Here is a 22,235-nt window from a genome sequence, read left to right as displayed (position 1 = left end):
TCTGCTTTGATTAAGCAGCTGTTTAGCATTAGCTATATTCACCCTAATTTTAGAATTAAAAAAAAGAAAATATTTTTATACTGGTCTACCTCCAGATTCATTGTTTTTTTTTTTCACTCAGTGATAATGCTGCCAATGATTTGACGCCAATTTTCGATTTGCAAAATTGGTTCACAGTGCATGAAAGATTAGATTCTTCAGTGCTAGAAATCTTGATTCTGTTTTTATGATTCCATTATCACTTTATATACTCACAGACAATGTGCTACACTCATGTTACGTGCCATTAAGTCTCCTGTCTTGCTGAAGCTGTATAAGAAGGCATAATTAAAAGGCTAGGTGACAGCCGCAATAAAATGTGGGGTGTGGCTTTTGTGAAAATGAAAGAGAAAAAAAAATTAATATTGAAGACTTTGTGCCTAATTTTTCTGCGCTACTTCTGTGCAATTCCTGACAAAGATGAATTGGAATTGCTTTTGTGCTTCTTGATTAAATTAGAATAAAGTGCCAATTTGAAAGCAACAAAAGATGGGATGTTATCTGTAAAATCATCTTCGTCTTTCGTTGCACGCTTCTTGTTTGAGGAATACCATTTCACCTTATGTAGCATCCCCAGCTACACGAACACTACTCAAAAGATCTGAAAATCATAATAATTAAATATTTTAAATCTGGAGATGCTTTAACCATTCCTGTTTGCACTGATAAATAAAAGATAATGTAATGCAGTGGGTTTCTTAGCTCTACAATGATAGTTACAATGGAAGACAGTCTGTAGTCCTTAGTGGGGTTTTTTTTATTCATCTTTTTAAAGATTTATCTCCCTTACAGCAGAATAGCAGAATAGTTTTATTTCCTGTCGCCCATCTTTTACGGGCACTAGTTCTTTGACTATTTCCTTAAGTTTGAAATTAATTGTCACAGGAATCTGGTATTTCATCAAAGATTAATGAACTTGCTTGCAGTATCAGCAGCACCACTGCAGCCCTCGTTCCTTCCCTGCAAACTGCAAGTTTCATCTGCCCCAATTAAATCCAATTAAAGCAAACTTTCCCGTGGTCACTTTTAATTCACACTTCACTTAATTACAGTTTGCATTTGGCTGGGCATCCCAAAAGATGCATATGAGTGGCGTTAAGTGCGAGATGAAGTGCACAGAGGCCAGTTGTGCTTTTCATAGCTTGTCGACATCCACCGTGTCTCTGGGTGCTTTGAAATGAGATCAGAGCATTTGAGATTTGCCTTCTTGATAATATTAACTTTTACACTCTCTATCTAACTTCTTTTTCCCGCTCTAAACTACTGTACTTGCTCATACTCCTCTCTAACTCATCCGCTCAACAAACACAGGATGCACAGTATAATAATGAAAATATCTTTAAATATAAAGTCTATCCCAAAGTATCGAGCGCCAGGTGGTTTGTCCAACAATCAGCACCTAGTACTGAGAGGGAAACATACTGTACCTACACATGGAATGAGGAAAAAAGGTATGAACTATTGCCTTCATATCTGCTAAAAGCCATTACTATCAAAATACTTATTAATCAAATTAATGTTAATTATGTCTCAACAAGAAGTTTCATGCCTGAAGAGATTTATTAATATTTTGGCACAACAAATTAGTGCTCCATGCATACAGACCCGATACGGGAATCGAACCCAGGACATGGAGGTGCAAGGCGACAGCGCTAACCCCTAAGCCACCATGCTGTCATGCCTTGTACACTATGTAATTATAATAAAGTACTGTGCAGCTCTTAACTGATACCTTGAGCCTGCACTCATTTCTTCACAGTAAATGAAATTATATAAGATTTAATTGAATGAGAACAATCATTTTATTGTGATCACCTGCAAAGTGCTAAAGATAAAAACTGGTTGTTTATGTAACAACTTCTGCATCAACCTCATTTCCCCTCTCGTCTGTTGCAACATCATCAGTATACTATCACCGACCTGACTGTCCGTCATCATCTGCTCCTGTTTCTCACTGGTTCATGTTTAGAGTAAGATGTTTTCTTAAAGACTTTTGCATGGTACTGTAAGTCAGGGGCTGTATAAGACTGTTATGCTATTAAAATAGGATTCCAAGCATTATATTTGGTGTTAGACTGCACTAGATTGATGTACTGAACAGGACTGGGATCTGTGGTTATTTTCCCATGGAATCATTAGTAGGCTTGCTTGCAGAGTCTGAATCTGAATCGGCTTGCTTCTGCTGAACCTGAGGCTGGCTTGCAGAATCTGAACTAGTTAACATGACTGTTTTAAATCCAGTCTTAGAGAACTATGAAACATGAAAAACCATATAAAAAGAAAGTTAAAACAAGATGTTTACTGTAACATTGATGGCATAATGGTTTTAAACAGTCCCAATAGGTGTATCATTATGTTCGAGTTCTCTGAAAAGGCTCCTAACAGTGAAACAGTGGGGTGGCTGTTGGGAGCCAATTATTCTAGTGTTGAATGTTTCTCAAATAAGAAGTGGAAGCTCGGCAGCAGTGAGAAAAACAATTACCACATGCAGTCATATTTTCAGTTTGGACATGTCTCAAGCCTTATAATTATGAGCGGGTGCAAACTGGCAAATTGTCAAGTTCTACTTATAAACAACTATTATTCAGGTTGATGGAATAAACTGTGATAAAAACCAAATTTTGTCAAATGTTAATATGGTATTTGAGGCCAATCCAGACAACTGGGACACTGGTTAGAGCAACGGTCAGATAAAGCAAGTATTATTAAGTGAAACTGATATAGCATTTTAAATTTACAGTCAACAAATAGCGATTCTGTGAACAACAAATAAGTCACTGCATCACTTCCTACCTGAAGGTAGCCTTAAGGATCTGGCCTGTAGTGATCTCCTTGGTGCGGTTGTCATAGCCGTAGAAGACGTCTCCAAAGGTGGTTTGATTGGCTGGGATGCCGGCTGTCTCGCCACAGTTTACTCCCTCAGTGCAGGATTCAGACAGAGGCAGACATGTGCGGCCATCCGCCCCGCGCTTATAATCCTCAATGCAGCTGCAAGAGTGGCATTGATATTCAGATTTTAGTTCAGAATCTGTATTGCAAGACACTGTCCAAAAATATATAAACAGAACAACAGCAACAACAAAAATACTTGACTACTGGACTCTGACCTTTAATAAAAAAGAAAGAAACATTCGGAAACATTAGAGGTTAATGGATTACATTTTTTAATTGAAATTTAACTACTTTAATTGAAAAAAAAGTGAAAAATATTGGTTAAATACAACAATGATCGTAAGATCAGGGGTTCGAGTCCCAGGACCACCTAGTTGCCACTGTTGAGCCCTTGACCAAGGCCCTTAATCCAGCTGTTAATGCTGAATAAGTCATGTTTTAAAGGTTAGACAGAAAACACTTTTTTCCCCCTTTTTTCTTACATTATTCTGGCAGGTTCATGACCTTGTCTGAAAGACGAGGTCATTCTCTGCCACTCTGGTGGTTTTCAGAACACACACTTCTCTGGAGAACTGGACTAGGTAGGAAGGTTCTGTTATTTTCATTCAGATTCACATTGCACTCTCTCCACTACGCTTACCTGGCATGAATAAGACTCTCAGTTTAAGTGCTGTTCAATGCTCGTTGAGAAAATGTCTAAAGCATGTGTGAAAAGAAAGAATCTGACATGTACTTGGAACATAAGGATGTTCTTGAAAATGCATAATATGTACTTACATTTCCAAGCTATTAAAGCTGAATGGTAAAATATGATATCCTGTGTTCCTGAGCGAAATTAGTATACTATTAAGCCACATTGCAAAATGATAGGTGTAAAACATTTGACCATAAATTTTAAATTTCAATGTTAAGGTCTCTTCCCACTTTTTTCTATTCAGTGAAATACTCACTGCAAGTGTATTATTATTCAGCAGCTTGATTTGAACTTCTGATGGATTAAACCTTTTATCCGAAGGTGCCAAATAATAAGGGTGGAAGACAGAAATTGTCAAATTTGCCATGATTAACGTGATAATTGGGCTATTTTTATAATGTTGGGCAGTAATGCTAGACTAGACTTTTACTTTCTACTATTGAAAGCATCAAGTGACTGGACAGGAGTTATTTTTTTCTTGTTGCACTTTAAACAATAAACTATGAACGTAATTGAATGTGGCCAAGAGAGCAAATTAAAATAATTAATTGTAATGTTTATGTGAGAACTCTGATAATTCATTTTGGGTTTAAATAAATACACATGTAATAAAAATGTCATGTTTATGTATTTAATATTGCCCATTTTGACTATGGCATGTTGTGATTACATCGAACTTTCTGACACTGAAACTGAATCTACAGTAATACCACGCTCAAAGAATGTCTGAATCATGTGTAACTGAGACATGATTCAGTCTTTGAGTGGGATTAGGTCTTTTTTTTTGTCCAATATTATAAAAATGGCCAATTTTTACATTTATTCCATGTTTCCACATTAATTAGAAATACAGCCTTAAGTCTTTACTCATGTGAGATTGTGAGATGCTACCCGCATGCAGCTTATTCTATAAATGATCCCATTTCTTATAACATTAGTTATCCCACTTGGGAACACAAGGACAGTATTTAAACAATAAAATAAAAAAAAAGCTTTTTATGTTTTACTGATCCTTCCTTCATCCTGCATAATTATTATTTCTAAATTAATTTAGCATCTAATTAACTTCTAATACAAGATGTAATGTGTGAAATGTTTTCAAATGTTCAAATGCCTCCAAAGTTTTAAAAATCAACTTGACAATGAGCGTGTGAGTTGGGTGTCCGTTAGCACATGGATGTGCACAGCTTCTCAAGACACATGCGGCTTTTCAAGACCAATTTGCACTCACGCTGTTTTGAGACAGGTGTAAATGTATGTAATGAGTGGGCTTTCAATTCGCTTCTAGACACACATTCTCCTTCAGTGATTTTTCTTCATTTTTATTATCTTTAACATTGTACATTAATACTAAAGATGACAGCTTGAATGTCTGCTTGGCACACTCATGGCATTCTCTCATGTCTTCACAACATAGTCACCTAGAATTTTCAATTTCAATTCACCGGGGTTCTTTTCCAAGAGCTAATCTGTGGCATTTCTTGCCTTCCTGATTAGCAGAGGAAGTGTGGGTAAAGATTCAGTAGTAACTACTTTGTGCTACTACAACTACTGCACAAATTCATGGCAAGAAATACTAAGTAAAGAAAAAAAAACATCATTACTTTAAGAAATGATGGTCAGTCAATTGGAAAAAATCTTTGGAATGTATCCCCAAGTGCAGTCGCCAAAACCATTAAACACTATGATGAAACTATGATGTCTCTGGAAAGGAATTCCAAGAGCTACCTCTGCTGCAGAGGATAAGTTTAATTAGAAAGACCAGCTTCAGAAAACACATATTTCAGAACCTTAGATTAGAGGCCGCATAAATGCTTCTTAGAGTTCAAGCAGCAGACATATTTTAACATCGACTGTCCAGAGGAGACTGGGTAGGTTGAACAGCAAGGAAAAATTATTTTGAAAGACCAGGAAGCAGAAAATGCTAGCTTGGACCAAGAAATGTAAAAAAGAACGGACATCAGATTTGTGGAAAACTGTCAATTGGTCTGAGAAGTTCAAATTTATGATATTTGTTTTTAACCACCGTGTCTTTGGCTGAACAGACGTTTGTGATGGTGCAGAGGTGTTTTGCTGATGACTCCGTTGGTGATTTAGTCAAAATTATGGGGCACAATTACCCAGCATGGCTTCCACAGAATTCTGCAGAGACGAGCGATCCCTTTTTATTAGCACTTAGTGGGACCTTCATTTGTTTTCCAGCATGACAATGACAAAACACAAAACAAACACACCTTGAGGTTATGTAAAACCTATTAATCCAAGAAGGAAAGTGATAGGGTACTGCTTCAGATGGTCTGGCTTTCACAATCACCTAAACTAAATACAATTAAGATGGTTTGGGAGGAGTTGGACTGGAAAGTTAAGGAAAAACAACCAACTAGTACTCAACACCTCTGGGAACTAACCTCATGAGGCAGACTGAGAGAATGCCAAAAGCATGCAAAATATAAAACAAATTCTGGGCTATCGAACACATTTTTGTTGATTAAATAATTTCATATTGGTTCTGATATTAATTTAATGTCTTCAGTATTAATATACAATGTTGACAACAATAAAGAAGGACTATTGAATAAAAAGGTGTGTGCAAATTTTAGGGGTTGCTCAAGACTTTTGCACAGTACTATATATGAATGTATAGTATGTATGTATGTATGTATGTATCAGTGGCAGCTGCTAGCTTTTGAAACAGTTAAGTCTACTTAAAACACGCTGTCAATCAAAAAAGGGGTTCCCCCCATTAAACAGCTCCTCCAATCATCATGCAGCAGCCCAGCGTCCAGGCCCGCCCACTCCTTCATTCACTTCCAGAGAGGCTGAGCTTCCCTGGAAGTGACGATTTTGGTTCATTTATCCAAAATTTATCATGAAGTTGAACGCGTTCTAGTGCACTTTTATTAAAACCAATATAAATACTTCAGTGCATGTATGACCATTTATTTTCTGACATAGTAGAGAATGCGGAGCTTCCCTTGTAGTCTTAGAGCAGCCGCCACTGGTATGTATGTATGTATGTATGTATGTATGTATATATAGTATTTACACTGTCCAGCCAAAAAAACGAAAGATACCATCTGGATTTAACTAAGCAAAAAGCTACAGTAAGAGCCTTCCACTGAATAATTACATAACACTTAATCTTATTTAACCCTAACTGATGCAGTGAGTGTCTTCTCATTTCTTAATCAACCATGTCAGAAGACAGCCTGTGGTTGTGGCAAAGCTGTTACTCTGTTTCAGAAGTGTCAAACTATTGGTCCTGCAGCAAGAAAAGAAAACGACTAAGTAAATTGCTAAAACTACTAAAATTGGTTAAACTGTAAAGCACATTAAAGCCTGAAATAAAAAAACCCTTAGCACTCACAGCTAAGTTTAATGGTGAAAGTTAGAGTATTTCCTAATGTACAGTACAATAAAAAAGATGCTCCAGAAATGCTCCAGATTTACCTTTGGGGTAAGAAGACAGGCAGATGAAGTATCGCTTCTATCATACCTAGTGCCGACCTTACAAGCCTGTGGGGGCAGGGTTATGATCTGGAGTTGTCAGGTCAGGGTTAAGCAACCTTACTGTATGTGCCCCAAAGTTGAGTTTTTTTCCGAGATGACAATGACCAACAGCATACAGTATACTGATGGGCCATAACATTATGACTGCCCGCCTACTACTGAGTAGGTCCCCTCACTTTGCCACCAAAACAACAATGACCTGTGTGTTCTGACACCTTTCTTTTGGAACTAGCATTAATCTTTTTCTCAATTTGAGCTACAGCAGCTCTTCTATAGAATCAGATTGCCTGGGCCAGACATCGCTCCTCATGTGAATCAGAGCCATGGACACCCATGACCCTGTCACTTGTTCACTGGTTTCGTTTCCTTAAGTAACCTGACCACCGCAGCCTGGGGACAACCCACAAGAGCCGCAGTATTTGAGTTGCCCCGTTGTTAAAATTTGGCTCTTCTTACAGTAGCTACATTTTTTATATTTAGTTACATTGGTGGGTGAAAGTGTGTGGGATATATTAGGCATCAAGTGAACTTTTTTTTCCTACCACCCCCATCTCACGTACACGGTTTCGCATGGTGGCCATAAGTACGGTTCATCATGATTTACTGCGAGTGTTTGGCACTGTGAGTACGTTTCCATCTTTCCGCGCAAAAAATTAAACATGGGTAATTATTTTGTCGGTCCTCGTGGAAGCTTGCGGTCCTTACAGAACTACAGAACATCGGCGGGCAATCGCGGCGACTTACGGTGCTTAACTCCGCATCTCACCGTGAGTCAAACCGCATAGGTGAGATAGTGGTGTAAGGTTGATGTGTTGAAGACAGAAGAAATAGGCATGCATAAGGATTTGAAACATGGTCGAAAACTATCCTGATGCCCCTGGTCTTTGACAAGGACCAAATTGTAATGGCCAGGGAACTGGGTCAGAGCAACTACTGAATTGCAGGTCTTGAGGGATGTTCTCAGGCTGTAGTGGTCAGGACATAACAAAAGTGATCCAAGGGAGGAAAACCGGTGAACTGGCAACAGAGTCATGGGTTACAAGGGCTTACTGATGCACCTAGGGACGAAGGCTAGCCTGTGTAGTTCGATGTAATAGAAGCACTAGTGTCGATCAAATTGATAAAAAGGTTCATGCTGGTTGGCAAAAGGGGGAACCTGCTCAATATTAAGCAGGTAGTCAAAATGTTATGGCTGATCGGTGTGTGTGTGTGTGTGTATTATCGGTGTGTACATATATATATATACACACTGTAGACATATACTGTATACAGTACACACACACATATATATATATATATATATATATATATATATATATATATATATATATATATATATACACACAGTGAGGTCAATAAGTATTTGATCACCCTGTGATTTTGCAAGTCCTCTTACTTAGAAATCATAGAAATATCCGGAAATCAGATTGCATGATTTTTTAACTATTTATTTGTGAATTACTGTGTCAAATAAGTATTTAATCACTTGCTTATCAGCCAGATTTCTGACCCTCAAAGACCTGTTATTTTGCTTTTAAATAGTCCATTTACACTCTGCTCATGATTCTAAATTAGTAGCACCTGTTTGAGGCCGTTAGCTGTCATTAAGACACCTGTGCAATCCACGATCATAATCACAAATACATTGGGTATCAATGATGCTAAGAATAGTGAAGAATCAGCCCAGAACTACACGGGAGGAGCTGGTCAATGCCGTGAAGAGAGCTGGGACCATCGTTTCCAAGGCTACTATCAGTAATACACCAAGACGTCATAGTTTAAAATCTTGCATCGCACTGAAGTTTCCCCTGCTTAAGTCAGCCCATGTCCAGGCCCGTCTGAAGTTTACCAGGGACCATCTGAATGATCCAGAGAAATCATAGGAGAATGTCCTGTGGTCAGATAAGACCAAAGTAGAACTTTTTGGTCTTAACTCTATTCGCCGTGTTTGGAGGAAGAAGAATGATAAGTATCATCCCAATAATACCATACCTACAGTGAAGCATGGGGCTGGAAGCATCATGCTCTGGGGGTGTTTTTCTGCACAGGGGACAGGACGACTGCACTGTATTAAGGAGAGGATGACGGGGCCATGTATTGTGACATATTGGGCAAAAACCTCCTTCCCCCAGTCAGAGCATTAAAGATGTGTCGTGGCTGGGTCTTCCAACATGAAAATGACCCAAAGCACACTGGCAGGAACTCCAATGCTATAATAAGCATATACTGTAGACTATTTAAAAGCAAAATAACAGGTGTTTGAGGGTCAGAAATCTGGCTGATAAGCAAGTGATTAAATACTCATTTCACACAGTAATTCAATGTGATTTCCGGATTTTTCTTTTTAGATTTTGTCTCTCACAGTGGAAATGCACCTATGCTGAAAATTGTAGACCCCTCCATGATTTCTAAGTAAGAGAACTTGCAAAATCAGAGTTATCAAATACTTATTGACCTCACTGTATATGTATGTATGTACTGTATGTATGCTATACTGTATATATATATATATATATATATATATATATATAACATAAACATATAGCATACATATATACATATACACTGCCAGGCGGACTGCAATATCTTAGCATATACTGCTACACTTGCTACTTGATGCAGTAGTGTCTTTGAAACAATTGCATTAATTGCAGAGTTATTACTGAACCACCTACAGATGATCAGATGAAAAGCTTTGCGCTGGCATAGCCATTGTTCCTCTGTAGTGACAGTGGCACTTTGCCTCCAGAGCAGCGCGCACAGCTTCGATTGGATGCCTGAACACTGAACTTGAAGTTCACTTAAATACAGCTTTGACCCTATTTCCAATAACCATTTTAGCACAACCAATAAGAAATCCATTTAATGTGATGTAGCAGAGATTCAATGTACTAATTACAATGGAGCAGCAGCTAATCATTCGACAAGTATACAACTTAAAACACCTTGATTGTCTCAGATCACCTATTTTCCTCCCCAATGCATTTACCCATCGTCTCGATCTACGTACCCAGAGCCTTATTTAGTTTGGGATTTAGATTTATGCTGAATTTTGGGAAATGCATAGTGGACTAACTCTTCAAATGCACATCGTATGCAGGTCTCCATTATCACTATCAGAACGCTTCACCATCAATAACCCGAAAGCAGTAAAGGCTGGAGTTGAGATAAACCCAAAAGATATAGATTAATTCGTAAGACGTATGATTAATAATCCATACTTAGCAACCTTACCTCTTAGTAAGGTATTCATATCTAGGAGCTAAACCTTAGCTTGTTTACAAGATTTGAATAACAAGCTCAGCCATGCTCGGTATCCTACTGTGTAAGAATCTCTGGTGGATGTTAAAAGCTAACGAAAATACAGAGCTGTAGATACCGTGCTATGTCTAACAACATTTTTAGAAATAAAGCTTTTGTTTTACAAAAGTGCTGGTTTAACCTGCAAGGTACTTTTGTATTTCGGCTGCATAGGAACACATAGCAGGGAAACTCAGGGCTGTTGCCAAAAAATAACCCCTCCCCAGCTCACAAAAAAAAAAAAAAAAAACTTTGTAGGACATTTAAGGTTTCCCAGATACAAGTTAATCCTATATGTGCCTGTGCCTGTAAAAAAAGGTGACTAGTTTTGTATGTAAGCTGGATATTTGTGAGTGTGTGTGTGTGTGTGTGTGTGTGTGTATATGAACAGTACGCACCCGCAGAACATCTGGATGTTGTAGAGCGTGGGGTCTTCCTCTAGGGGTGCTAACTGCTGAAGACATAACTGCTCACAGCCACCATTAAATCCATCAGAGCAGTCGATGCCAATGTGGTGGTCATAGCAACCGGTGCCATCCTTCATTGGGCTCAGACCAGGTGGGCACTAACACAAAGAAAGACAAAAAAAAATAAAATGAAAAAAAAATAATAATAATAATAAGACTTGAAATATAAAAAATGAAGCCTAATACTGAAATGTCATACATCATAATCAATCTATTATCTGAGATGTGGAGCAGACTCCTTCATGATCTGTATTTGTGTCAGACACTATTCCTAAGCCAACCGCACAGGTTTTGCACAAGCAGCATTGAAATAGAAGTGCATGAACAGAATGCATGAAGTCTTACTGGATACCGCAAAATACTCACTCTTCACGTTTTTGAATCATGCTGCATTTACACGTTCGTACAGGTGAAAGTATACCCATCCAAGATTACACCACTATTGCAACTCCACACCTACTCTCTCTGTTTCACACAATTCTATGCATCTCCCAAAGCAATTTTGCTGAGCACTACGCAGCCAGATTCACATGGTGCTTGTGTCAGCTCTGGCTTCAAAGCGGACTTTGATGGGTTGACTCTGACTAGGCACCTCTGCTTGAAGAATAGGAGAAATTCCTCTGTATGGTTTTGGGGCACTAAGGTATAAATTTCATATGTTCTCTCCAGTGTCCAGCACACATGGACCTTAGTAACGGCTTTTTTTTCTTTTTTTTTAAAAAAAAGGGTATCAGTAAAGGTATTGCATGCTGGGATGCAAATTCCTCTGTAAGCTGCTTAGCTCAGTTTGCCACATTGTCCATTCCATAATCCCTGACTCTGTTATACTTTAACCACTGGAGGCTGCACGTTGAAAATTTGATGTGTACCAAGATTGGAAAAATAATAATAATAGGGCTGTAATTTTAAATAATAAAAAATATATATATATAAATTAATAAAACAGGTGTATCGCCATATAAACGCCTAAGAAAAATTTGTAAGAAGTTTGCCTCGACATACAAAGCATTTTCAGGAAAAATACACGGTGCAAAAAGAAAAATACACGGCGAGCCGATAGAGACCAAGTAAGTGCAGGATAATTCGTTTTATTTTTCTTTATATTTTGGATTATTATTTTTATATTAATATTTTTGAGTTGTGGACCAAATCAACCAGTTTTCATTATTTATTATAGGGAAATTTTGATTACAGGCACATTTGTGGAACGAATTATGCTCGCAGTCCAAGGTTTAACCGTATTTCCTAAGGGGGAAAATGCAACACAAAATTCCGCCTTAAGGACCCATCAAACAGACTTTGATCCTTAAATATGCATTCTAAATCATCGAATCAGTACATGTTTAAAATAACTACATACATACAGTACTATTTTAACTAAATTGAATCTTATTGGGTTGGACTGGTAGCATAGTGGTTAGCACTGTGGCATCACACCTCCAGGGTTGAGAGTTCGAGTCCCGTCTCGTCTCTGTGTGCATGGGCTTTGGATGTTGTCCACAAGATTGGTTGGTTTCCTGTGTGTCAAAGTGTGTTAGTGTATGAGAGTGTGTGTGCCCTGTGATGGACTTGCAGCCTGTCCAGGGTATATCCCGTCTTGAACCCCAAGTCCCCTGGGATAGTCTCAGGCTTCCCGCGACCTTGTAAGTGAGTGAGTGAGAGTGAGCGGATGTTATTGACTTGGTTTATCAAATCACCTTGGTGTTAATTTGAATCATATCATTGCTGATTAGAATTGTATTGATGCTGAATCAAATAGTACTGGTGCTCACCAAAATCTAATAATTGCTGAATGCAAATCGACATCCATTTTTAACAGCCATTACCTGACTTGTGCAGCTCAATAATCATCTCTTTTGTAACGAACACACTTGAGCGTTCTGTATGGAAATGAATAAATGATGTTAGTGTTTATAATTCAGGGAATAGGAAATGAACAGGGCAAAGGTATGAACAGATTTCCTGCTTCGTGCTGGAAGCCATTATAAGTGTATAATTATATTCATCTATTATAGTGTATATTAGCCATTAAATCACTATTTACCAATATGCAACGCGACACTTCTAAAACCCAGTCCTCCAAGAACGACGGCGATATTAAGAGCTGTCCATGACTCAGAAGCAGCTCACTGGCTATAAATTAAATCAGGATGGGATTTATGAAAGAATATGCCTTAATCCATGGGGAAAATCTTCTGCAGTCCTTTACAGGCATCCGTTTTCTAATCAGAATTCAATAACCAACATCCATAAATGTGTAAGGAGTTTCTAACCAAAGAAGCAATGAGCATCCCATTTCCCCTCTACAAATATTCTATAACAGCCTTTTTCCAGAAGTCTGAAATGTAATACACCTTTGCTGAGCGGGGGTCAAAAACCATTTATAGTGATTGGATCACAGCCTCCTGTTTGCTTCTACCTTTTGTGACCAGAGATTTAGAAAGGTCAATAGAATCAAAGCAATTCTGTGGGAGTAGAAAATATAAAACGGATTTTATAATAATGCTTTTTTTATATAAATGTGGTCTTTATGATAATGCCTTTTCACAAAGATTTATGATCGGGGAAAATATAAAAGGAATGAGTCAAGTGGAAATAACTGCAACCTACACAATTTATTCAGTTTCAGAAAATGATATTTGACTTTAGCAAACCATTCATATATATGTTGGCATTTTATTATTACTCTAAATTTTGCAGCTTTTTAGTTTCTGAAAACCTGTGTAGAAGTTGCACAATGCATCATGATGCAAAAAATAAATACTGTATTGTGCATTATTGTGGACATCGCCATCACACTGACCACTTTCTTTCGTACAGAATGTATGAGATCCATTGAAGAACAATAGCCCATAGCTTCGGGTTGCAAAGAGACCCACCTTATCTATTAAACAAAACCTTTACATTATAATGCTTACAAAGAGCTCTTTATAATTTTTTTTATCACCACTAAAGGCTACAGAAATCTGCTATTTTTTTCCAAGCTGTGTTTGAAAGCTTGGTTATTCAATACAATGTTTTGGGATAATTTATAATTTATTTTGAATTAATTTTAAGATAAATTAAACAATATTAAACATCTGTTCATACCCAAGTTGCATTCAAATTTGGTTTTAAACTACCGAGAGTCAAATTAAATAGAAATTGTAAAGCCAGTGTCGAATGAGTTACTGTATGTTGAGTTTAATGAATAAGGGGCGTTTTAAGTCAAACTGGGACTTTTCATTGTGCAAAATAACAGTACACTGTTATAAAAGTAAAAACTATATTTCTCTATATAATCCCTTGCTACAATAATGCAGTAATCCTAGTGTTTCACCTAGAAACTGCCTGTTTCACGTCTGAAACACTGGACTCCCAGAAATCCTTAAATGACCATTTCATTTACTGAAATAAACAGCCTCTTATTGTTTAGGTATACATTCACACAATAAGTAGATTTTTTTACTTTTAATTAGACTTTTAATATTACATGTGCAGTTCGACCTAAAGGAATCACTGCAGGAAGGTCAAATTATTAATGAATATAAAGTAAATAAATAAATAAATATCTTACATATTCCAACATTTTTAATTAGTTGAAAAACAGGTGGGTTTAAAACATAAGGTACCAGTTTCTATGTATTTTTTTTATGGAACTATGAGGAAAGAAAAGCTTAAATTGAAATCTCATTCTGGTCCTATATTTATCTTTTGATCTAAAAACCCAACTGTCAAATGTCAGTCTACAGCAAAAACTATGAATTGGCCTTGCTGTACCAACACTTTCAGAAGGGACCATAAGTGGACATCCAGGTTCTTCAGCATGGAAATTATAATGAGTGATGATACCCATGCACTTTGCATACCTCATTGTTAGTCTGGTTAGAATACCAATTACCAAGAGGACTGTTTAGTTTAGGCATTTACAAATTCTTGAATGTAAAAGATGGCAACCACATACAAAATATCATATATCCATCTGGACTTACAGTATGCACCTAAAATTTACTGAGCTCCACAGAACGACACAAATGTTTGTAGAAACGGTCTGCATACCTACAGTAGGTGCTGGATTTTACACACCTGTAACCACTGAAGTGTTCGGAACTTTAAATTCAATGATTTGGATGGGTGAGTGAATACTTTATATATAACTTTATATAATTATAAAACTTATTCGTTTAACTTGCACCTTATAATTTACACAATGCCAATATTGCACCGATCTACATACCTGTACACTACTATTTGCACTTCTAGTAGATGCATTTCGTTTCTGGGTACCTGTACTACAGTGTGTAATGACCGTAAAGTTGTATCTACTGTACCTAGACATGTTTAAATTCATAATCATCAGGAGATAGGTGGTTGCTTACATGGACAAAAATAACAAATTGATTATTCCTGAAATCTCATTACTTCATTTTAAAATGCCAAGCAAATATTATACATGTGAAGAACAAAGGCAGGATGCATTTCCTTCTCTATCCCTCATTGAAGCAGACAAGTGTCCATATGTCGGTGTACGCATGAGAGCAGGAATTATATCTCAGGTCACTTTAGGGGCTACAATCCAAAATTAGCATGGCCTGGCATCTTGAACAGCTGAGTGAACAGCAGGACAGTGACAGAAATGAATAAATCCCTTTAAATCCACCTTCTGATGAAAACTTGGTGGTGCTCTATAAAAGCACTGTATACTGTAGGACCCTCTGTCCCACAGAGCATGCACTCTCAGAACCGTTCAGGGTCTTAACAGAGAACTGAGAGCAGCTTAGCAGCCAGCGCTGATGGATGGACTGATGGGATGAATTTCTGTCTCACATTCCACGGGTTTAAACCTTTCCTTGGGGAACAATATGAAGAAAGGCAATCCTAAGGATGCCTTAGATTTCAAACTAAAACTGTACAGAAATCAAGGAAAAAGCCCTGCTACTCAAGACACACTCAGTAGTACTGAAGGATTTCTGTAAATGATTTGCCTTGAGGAAGATTATCGTGAAAGGGAAGATGCTTCACAGTTCAGTTCTCATTTCCCCTCCCTTCTATGGTCTAAGGGTTAAAATGACAACTTGTGACAATTGCTTATTAAAAAAAGTCAACAAAAATATGGAAAGGAGTATGGGATGTCTAGACAGAGAATTACGTTGAAAACAGATGCCTGTGGTGCTGGACTAAAGCGATGATGTGAAGTGTTTGCTAACATCTGAACTCCACAGATTTTAGTTGAATAACCTTGAAGCAGAAGTTCACCCTGAACATTTTAACATTCAGATGCTAATGAGGAACATGACAGAACAGACTTCCAAAAAAGTATGTGATTGCCTTACATGATGCATGAGCGCAATTCATTGCTCTTTTAATGCACTAAAAGATTCAGTTTTGAAAGACTAATCTACTCCTTCTTGAAATTTTTATGTGGTATGCATCAGTCTCTGCTAACATGAAAAACACAAAGAAGCTCTCCTTCAGCACACCAAGCCATCTTGTTTAGATGTGAACAGGGAGCAATTTATTTTTCATACAGGCAGCAACGAGACAGCTCTCTCTGCAGTACCAGTCGCGACTGAGGAAAAAGAACTAATTAATCACATCATCATTTAGCGATTATCAGACTTTAATCTAAATGAAGGCACTGCTCGCTTTCCCCAGGAGTGCCATACATCAGTGAGGTGGGTCACAGAGTGCCGGCTCACGCTGAGTCCAATATTAAAGACGACACGGCTGTCCTCAGACAGGGTGTTAATTGATTAGTGTACAACTGCACTTACTGGGAGCGAGCCAGTGAGCTTTTCCGATCAGATGACGCGAGGCATTGTTTACACACTCTCTGTCAACAAGTAATTACAAAACATCAAGCTACTAATGCAACAGATGGAAGCCATATCGACTAGCAGGGCAGTGAGATGGTGTTTAATTTCCCACAAGGTGAAGAGTGAATAAGATGCAAAAATTTCAAATATTACTTTTCTATTCATTAATGATTTCTTAATCATACTTTTGAAACATACACACTGTAACACACTGGCGTTTTAAATAAATAAATAATAATAATATTAATAATACTAATAAATTCATTAATAACCTTTACTCTGAAGAACGCCTACACTGGGCCTTCATAATATTCATAAGCAATGCTTAAATAGTTTATAAAGCGACACTGCTTAATGCTTATGTAAAACCTCTATGTATTTGTATCTCTAGTTATTAGGAGTCAACTCCCGATGGGAATGTTGTATCTGTAATTACTTAATTTTTTTAATTTAATGCTCTAATCCTTTAAAGGATTACTTTAAAACTTTTTAGAAGGTCTTAAGTCTAAAACAATCTTTTGTGAAGGACCCACCTGTAATCTTACCTTTTGGGAAATAGGTATTGGCAGTGTCTATGTGTGTTAAACTAGTACTGGCTGTGCATTCGCATTTAAAGCTATAGTAAAGAAACATTTCATTACATACATATCTATTTAAAAACTTTAATGTCCTCAGTCTCAAGAAGTATACCACATTTTATATTTATTACAGTGTTATAGAGAACCGTATATGCATTATACATATGTGTCACCAATCCAAAAAGATGATTCGGCCAAATACATAGGGAATTGCAATTAGCTTCTATTTATCTCAATGCCTATCAAGTTTAATAACTGCTAGAAAACATGTTTGCAATGTTTTACCCTAATGAGCCATAACATTAACACATTAACATGGATTATAATTTATATACTATAAACTGGTGACACATTGACATATGTATGCTCACACAACCTAGCCTGGCCTGATCCCACAGAAAAACCCAAATTCAGCACAAATCACTGAAAAATGTCAATGCTGGCCATGACAGAAAGGCCTCCGAACACTCAGTCCACCATAAACAGAGTTTAGCAAACAATGAGCCCAAGCCCTTCAACCCAGCCTTAGTCAACTCGTGCCCCCAGATCAGTGGCTCAATTACACCCACTGATGGCCAAACTTGACTACCCACTCCACAGCCGTATGCAGGTGAGCCAGAGAGGTGCAATGCCTTTATCCTGCAGTGCTCACTAATATTCGAGCTGCAACCTTCCCAATTTCCATCCTAATCGGCGGGGTTGCATTTACAGTATGGTGTCTCTGCGAATAGGCAGAGAACTAGAGTGGGCCACTGCAGTGTAGCAGCACCTCTGCTCTGAGCATGCCACCCTAAATGCTTTCACTGACAAACTTAGGGTCACAATCCATCAGCCGCTTGCGCAAGATCAGTGTTGCCTCTCCTTTACAATCCGTCAACGAGGGCGACCAGTAGCAGACTATATAGTCAAGTTTTGTAACCAGACCACCAGGTCAGGGTGGAATGACGCGGCCCTTATCACCACGTGCAAGGGCTCTCCAAGCGGCTGAAGGATAAGCTAGCCATACGTGATCCTCCACAGGATTTGGAGGAGTTATATAGGCTGGCCATCCAGATGGATAATGCCATTGTGAGCTTCAGGCGGGAAACATCTAGTGGGAACCTAAGTCGTCAAAGTAACGACGCGGGTCTTACAAGGGGCAGAACCATGCAAAAGTACTCATGGTTCAGATCATTTACTGTAGGTAGCACCGGTAAGGTATCAGGGCCAAAGAACAAAACAGAAGACAATGTCTCTCAAGAGAAAGAGTAAGAAAGGTAAAATACCCAACCTCAGTCTTCCAAAGACGCCGGCGAGAAAGAGCAGCACGCTATTCAGTTCAGCCTGAACTCTCAGTATAAGTTTTGTGCATAGCATACACACGAAATCTTCAGCAAGGGCATAGGCCCCAAGAGAATATAGATTTTTTGGTTTTCGTTTTCAGAGCCCCGTTCGGTCTCACGCAGATGGCGGAGCTCTGTTTATTTTGTGTTTTCAGTTTTTTGAATAATTAATAATCCCAATTAATAATCCCACACTCTCCCCCAACGGGAAGGTCTTCCCATGCGTCTCATAAGGACATTGACAACCTCCTATTTTGTTGACCCCCTCAGAAGCCCTGTGTTAGGGCTCTCATAAATATTCTTACATCTCGTGGTGCGCCTCTCCCCGAACTGACAAACAATTTCTGTCCACGGAGGCAGAAACTCACAACACATGACACCTGAAGGATTCACTATCAATGTTCTGGCATCACAGCACACCTCAAGAGGTCCCTGAGGACCCAGAGCCACCTAAGTGGCACAAGGGGAATTTATGCAACAATGTTTTGCATTGTAACGGTATGGCTGTTCTGCATTTCTTTTAATATTGTTTTATCTATTAGCCTAACTTTTATTTCTATATAAACCTCATTAGCCTGCTACACTCTTTGATATATCCTAGCTTCCCTTGCCCATGCTAACTTTCTATGCATGGAAGGTGAACATAAACGGAAATCTTAAATTAAGAAAACGAAACATGGTTTAGCTCAGTTAATTTTGTATAAAAGAATTCAAGTATTTATGGTGCTGTTCAACACAGAGTACATTGCACACTAATGAGACTAATGATTCAACTAATGATGAGCGTAATTATAGCTAATAACTCGTTAGGCTTATTTACAGTCAAGATTTCTCTGACCTAGAAAAATAAGGAAAGAAAGAAGAAAAAAAAAGATTAAACAATAATGCTTGTGACCAGCAGCTAGAGCTGATTTGTAGAAGTTTGTTTGGTATAATGGCATGATGTAGAGGCGCCACACTACTCTAATCACTCCTTAAATTTCGATAGTTAGAAGTCATGATAAGATGACATGATAAGTACATCCCAAGATTCAATCCCAATACTTATACACTGCAATTGCATTTCATTTCTCTCTTTCAGGTAACAAACATGATAGTCACTAGTTTTAACATAAGCATTTTATAAAGTCCCCCACCATTTCTTTATGAAAGATTTAAGCAGTTCTCATGAATATGTTATTAAGGACCGAGGTGGGCACCGTTCAAATAAATTATCGATATATTAATATATTTTATGAGTAAAATATATTAATCATTTATACAAACCTTATTTCAGAGAACATTTATATCCAGTAGTTAGATCTAAGCTCTCACACAGTCCATAGCCATACCCATGTGAAAGAATAAACTCCAAAGATAATTTGCTCTGTTCAAGAGTGAGCACAGATACAGTATATCCTACTATTTGCACACACCCGACAACATCTCACAGGAACCACTAAATACAAAGGTAAAATTTAATTACTTATATTAGATATACCCCACGGTTTCAGTACTAATTAACTTTTTTGCCTCTCTTTTTTGAAAAAGTGACAAGTCAAGCTAGTATATTTAGTTTTTAAAAGAAACTTAAAATAAAGATAAACCAATTTATAAAATGAATTCATGCAGGGATGTATAACTTAGCATGCATCATATAGCATAGAAACTGGCCGGATTCCTTCATATTAAATGACGTACGTCTACTACTACCCTTTTTTTTGCCGAAAGATACAAATAAAAAATTAATTGTTTATTTAACAAGCTCAGCAGCATCCTCATTTCCCTTCTCGTCTGTTCTAACCACTCAAAACTCAGCATCACCAGAATTCAGCAAGACTATGTCTTAATTTAGATGTTTTTTTTTTTTTTTTTTTAATGATCTGCAGGTCACTTTGTGGCTTAACAATGAAAAGACACTCCCCTGACCATGATCAGGTACAGAGACCGGACTGAAAAAAAGAATTCGGGAAGCCTGGAGAACTATTTTACAAAACTTCAAGAAGGTCTGGCTTTTTGGAAGCAAAACATAAAGAAATGAGGGGTGGGTCAAGACTTTTGCACAGTTCTATACATTTTTCAACACTGTTATACAATGTGAATCAAATTTATTAATTCCATCATTCATTCCATTATTCATCTTCTATACTGCTTATCCTGTACAGGGTCACAGGGGCCTAGAGCCTGTCACAGAGGACTATGGACATGAGACAGGGTACGAACTAGACAGAGTGCCAACATACACACACACACACACACACACACACACACATACACACACACAAAACAGGTAATTTTGTAAACGCCAATCAACCGTCAATGTCTTTAGACAATGGGAGGAAACCGGGGAAAACCAGGAGGAAACCCACCAAGCACAGCGATAACATAAAATTCCACTCACAAACCTGAGGCAGGAATTGAACCCTCGACCCTGGAGGTGTAAGGCCACAGTGCTAATCACTACCTCACCATGTCTCCTGAAAGACTATTAACCTGAACTGAAAAAAGTGGCAGTGCCCAGATAATGTACAAGCACTGAATCAGTTGGTCCATCTGCTTCTACCTAATCTGTAGATGGTATTGCTGATGATGCGGTTACCAACATCAACCTCACATTCAATCTGATCAAACAGTATTCATTTGCTGGCCTACACATCCCTCCCAAGCTTATCCCGCTATTATACAGTAGTTTTCTTTAATTGTATGTCTATAATTAGAGAATCGTCATCATATAATGATGTACACATTAGCTCACGGTCTGTTATATACTAATTTGACGAAGATTTTATTGGGATCTTTATGTACAATGTAATAATTGCAAAATAAAAAAAAAAGTATAGTGTAAGAATACACACTGTAAATACTCACTTATTCACTCACTCATTGACTATACCGCTTTATTAACCTGGGGTCTGGACCTGGATACTATCTCAGGAGACTTATGGGCAATTTGGGAAAATCAATTAGCCTAACCTGCATGCCTTTGGAATGTGGGAGGAAACCGGAGCATGTGGAAGAAACCCACCAAGCGCAGGGAGCACAAACTAAATGCACACAGACCAGAGGCGGAAATCTGGCCCTGGACCTAGGAGGTGCGAGGCGACAATGATAACCACATCATCTAAATGCAGCACATAAGCATTTCACATTGTGAAAACAAAAATGCCATACCTCCCATGCAGACAGCACAGCCAGCTTTTTTTTTTTAAAGCAAAAAGTTCTAGTATACCCTAATAAGTCCAGAAGACTTATTTCCAGAATGCATCATGCTTGTTTAGATATTCCTCTGATGACTTTTCGATGAAGCTCAAATTTGTGCTGCTGTTGTTGTGCAGTAGAATGTTGTACAACCACTCCATATCTGTTAAATCTTCCTGAATGTCTCTTACTGTCAAACAACCTTTCTCTGATTTGCTTTTCTAGCAATTCTACAAGCAGTTTTCTCTTTTGGTCTTCCAGACCTCAACATGAACTCCATCCCTCTTGTTAACTGTCATTTTTTAATTCCATTACAAACCGAGGAAACGGCCACCTGAAATGCTTGCCCATCCACTAGCCTTCTCCTGTTCTGTGCGTACAGTATCATTCATCTTAATTTAACTGTTGGGCAGTGTGTAGAGAAGCCAATGCCCGTGGTTATAATTGGTGGGACAGGGTTT

The 22,235-nt window shown here is 38.0% G+C and overlaps 1 protein-coding gene across 3 annotated transcripts in view; it reads right to left on the bottom strand.

Moving 5' to 3' along the window:
* The window catches only part of astn1 (astrotactin 1), a 263,789-nt gene that overhangs the window by 104,925 nt on the left and 136,629 nt on the right, over positions 1 to 22,235 (bottom strand). For all 3 annotated transcript variants that reach the window (XM_053504192.1, XM_053504985.1, XM_053505503.1), the window contains 2 exons: positions 10,834 to 11,000; positions 2,833 to 3,027 (listed from right to left, as the gene is read on the bottom strand). In XM_053504192.1, coding sequence (XP_053360167.1) covers positions 2,833 to 3,027; positions 10,834 to 11,000 — 362 coding nt within the window. The remainder of the gene's footprint in view (positions 1 to 2,832; positions 3,028 to 10,833; positions 11,001 to 22,235) is intronic.

The sequence above is a fragment of the Clarias gariepinus genome, chromosome 1, assembly GCF_024256425.1.
Source record: "Clarias gariepinus isolate MV-2021 ecotype Netherlands chromosome 1, CGAR_prim_01v2, whole genome shotgun sequence".
NCBI lineage: Eukaryota > Metazoa > Chordata > Actinopteri > Siluriformes > Clariidae > Clarias > Clarias gariepinus.
Note: the sequence above shows the minus strand (reverse complement) of the source record. Positions and strands in the feature narration are given on the sequence as shown.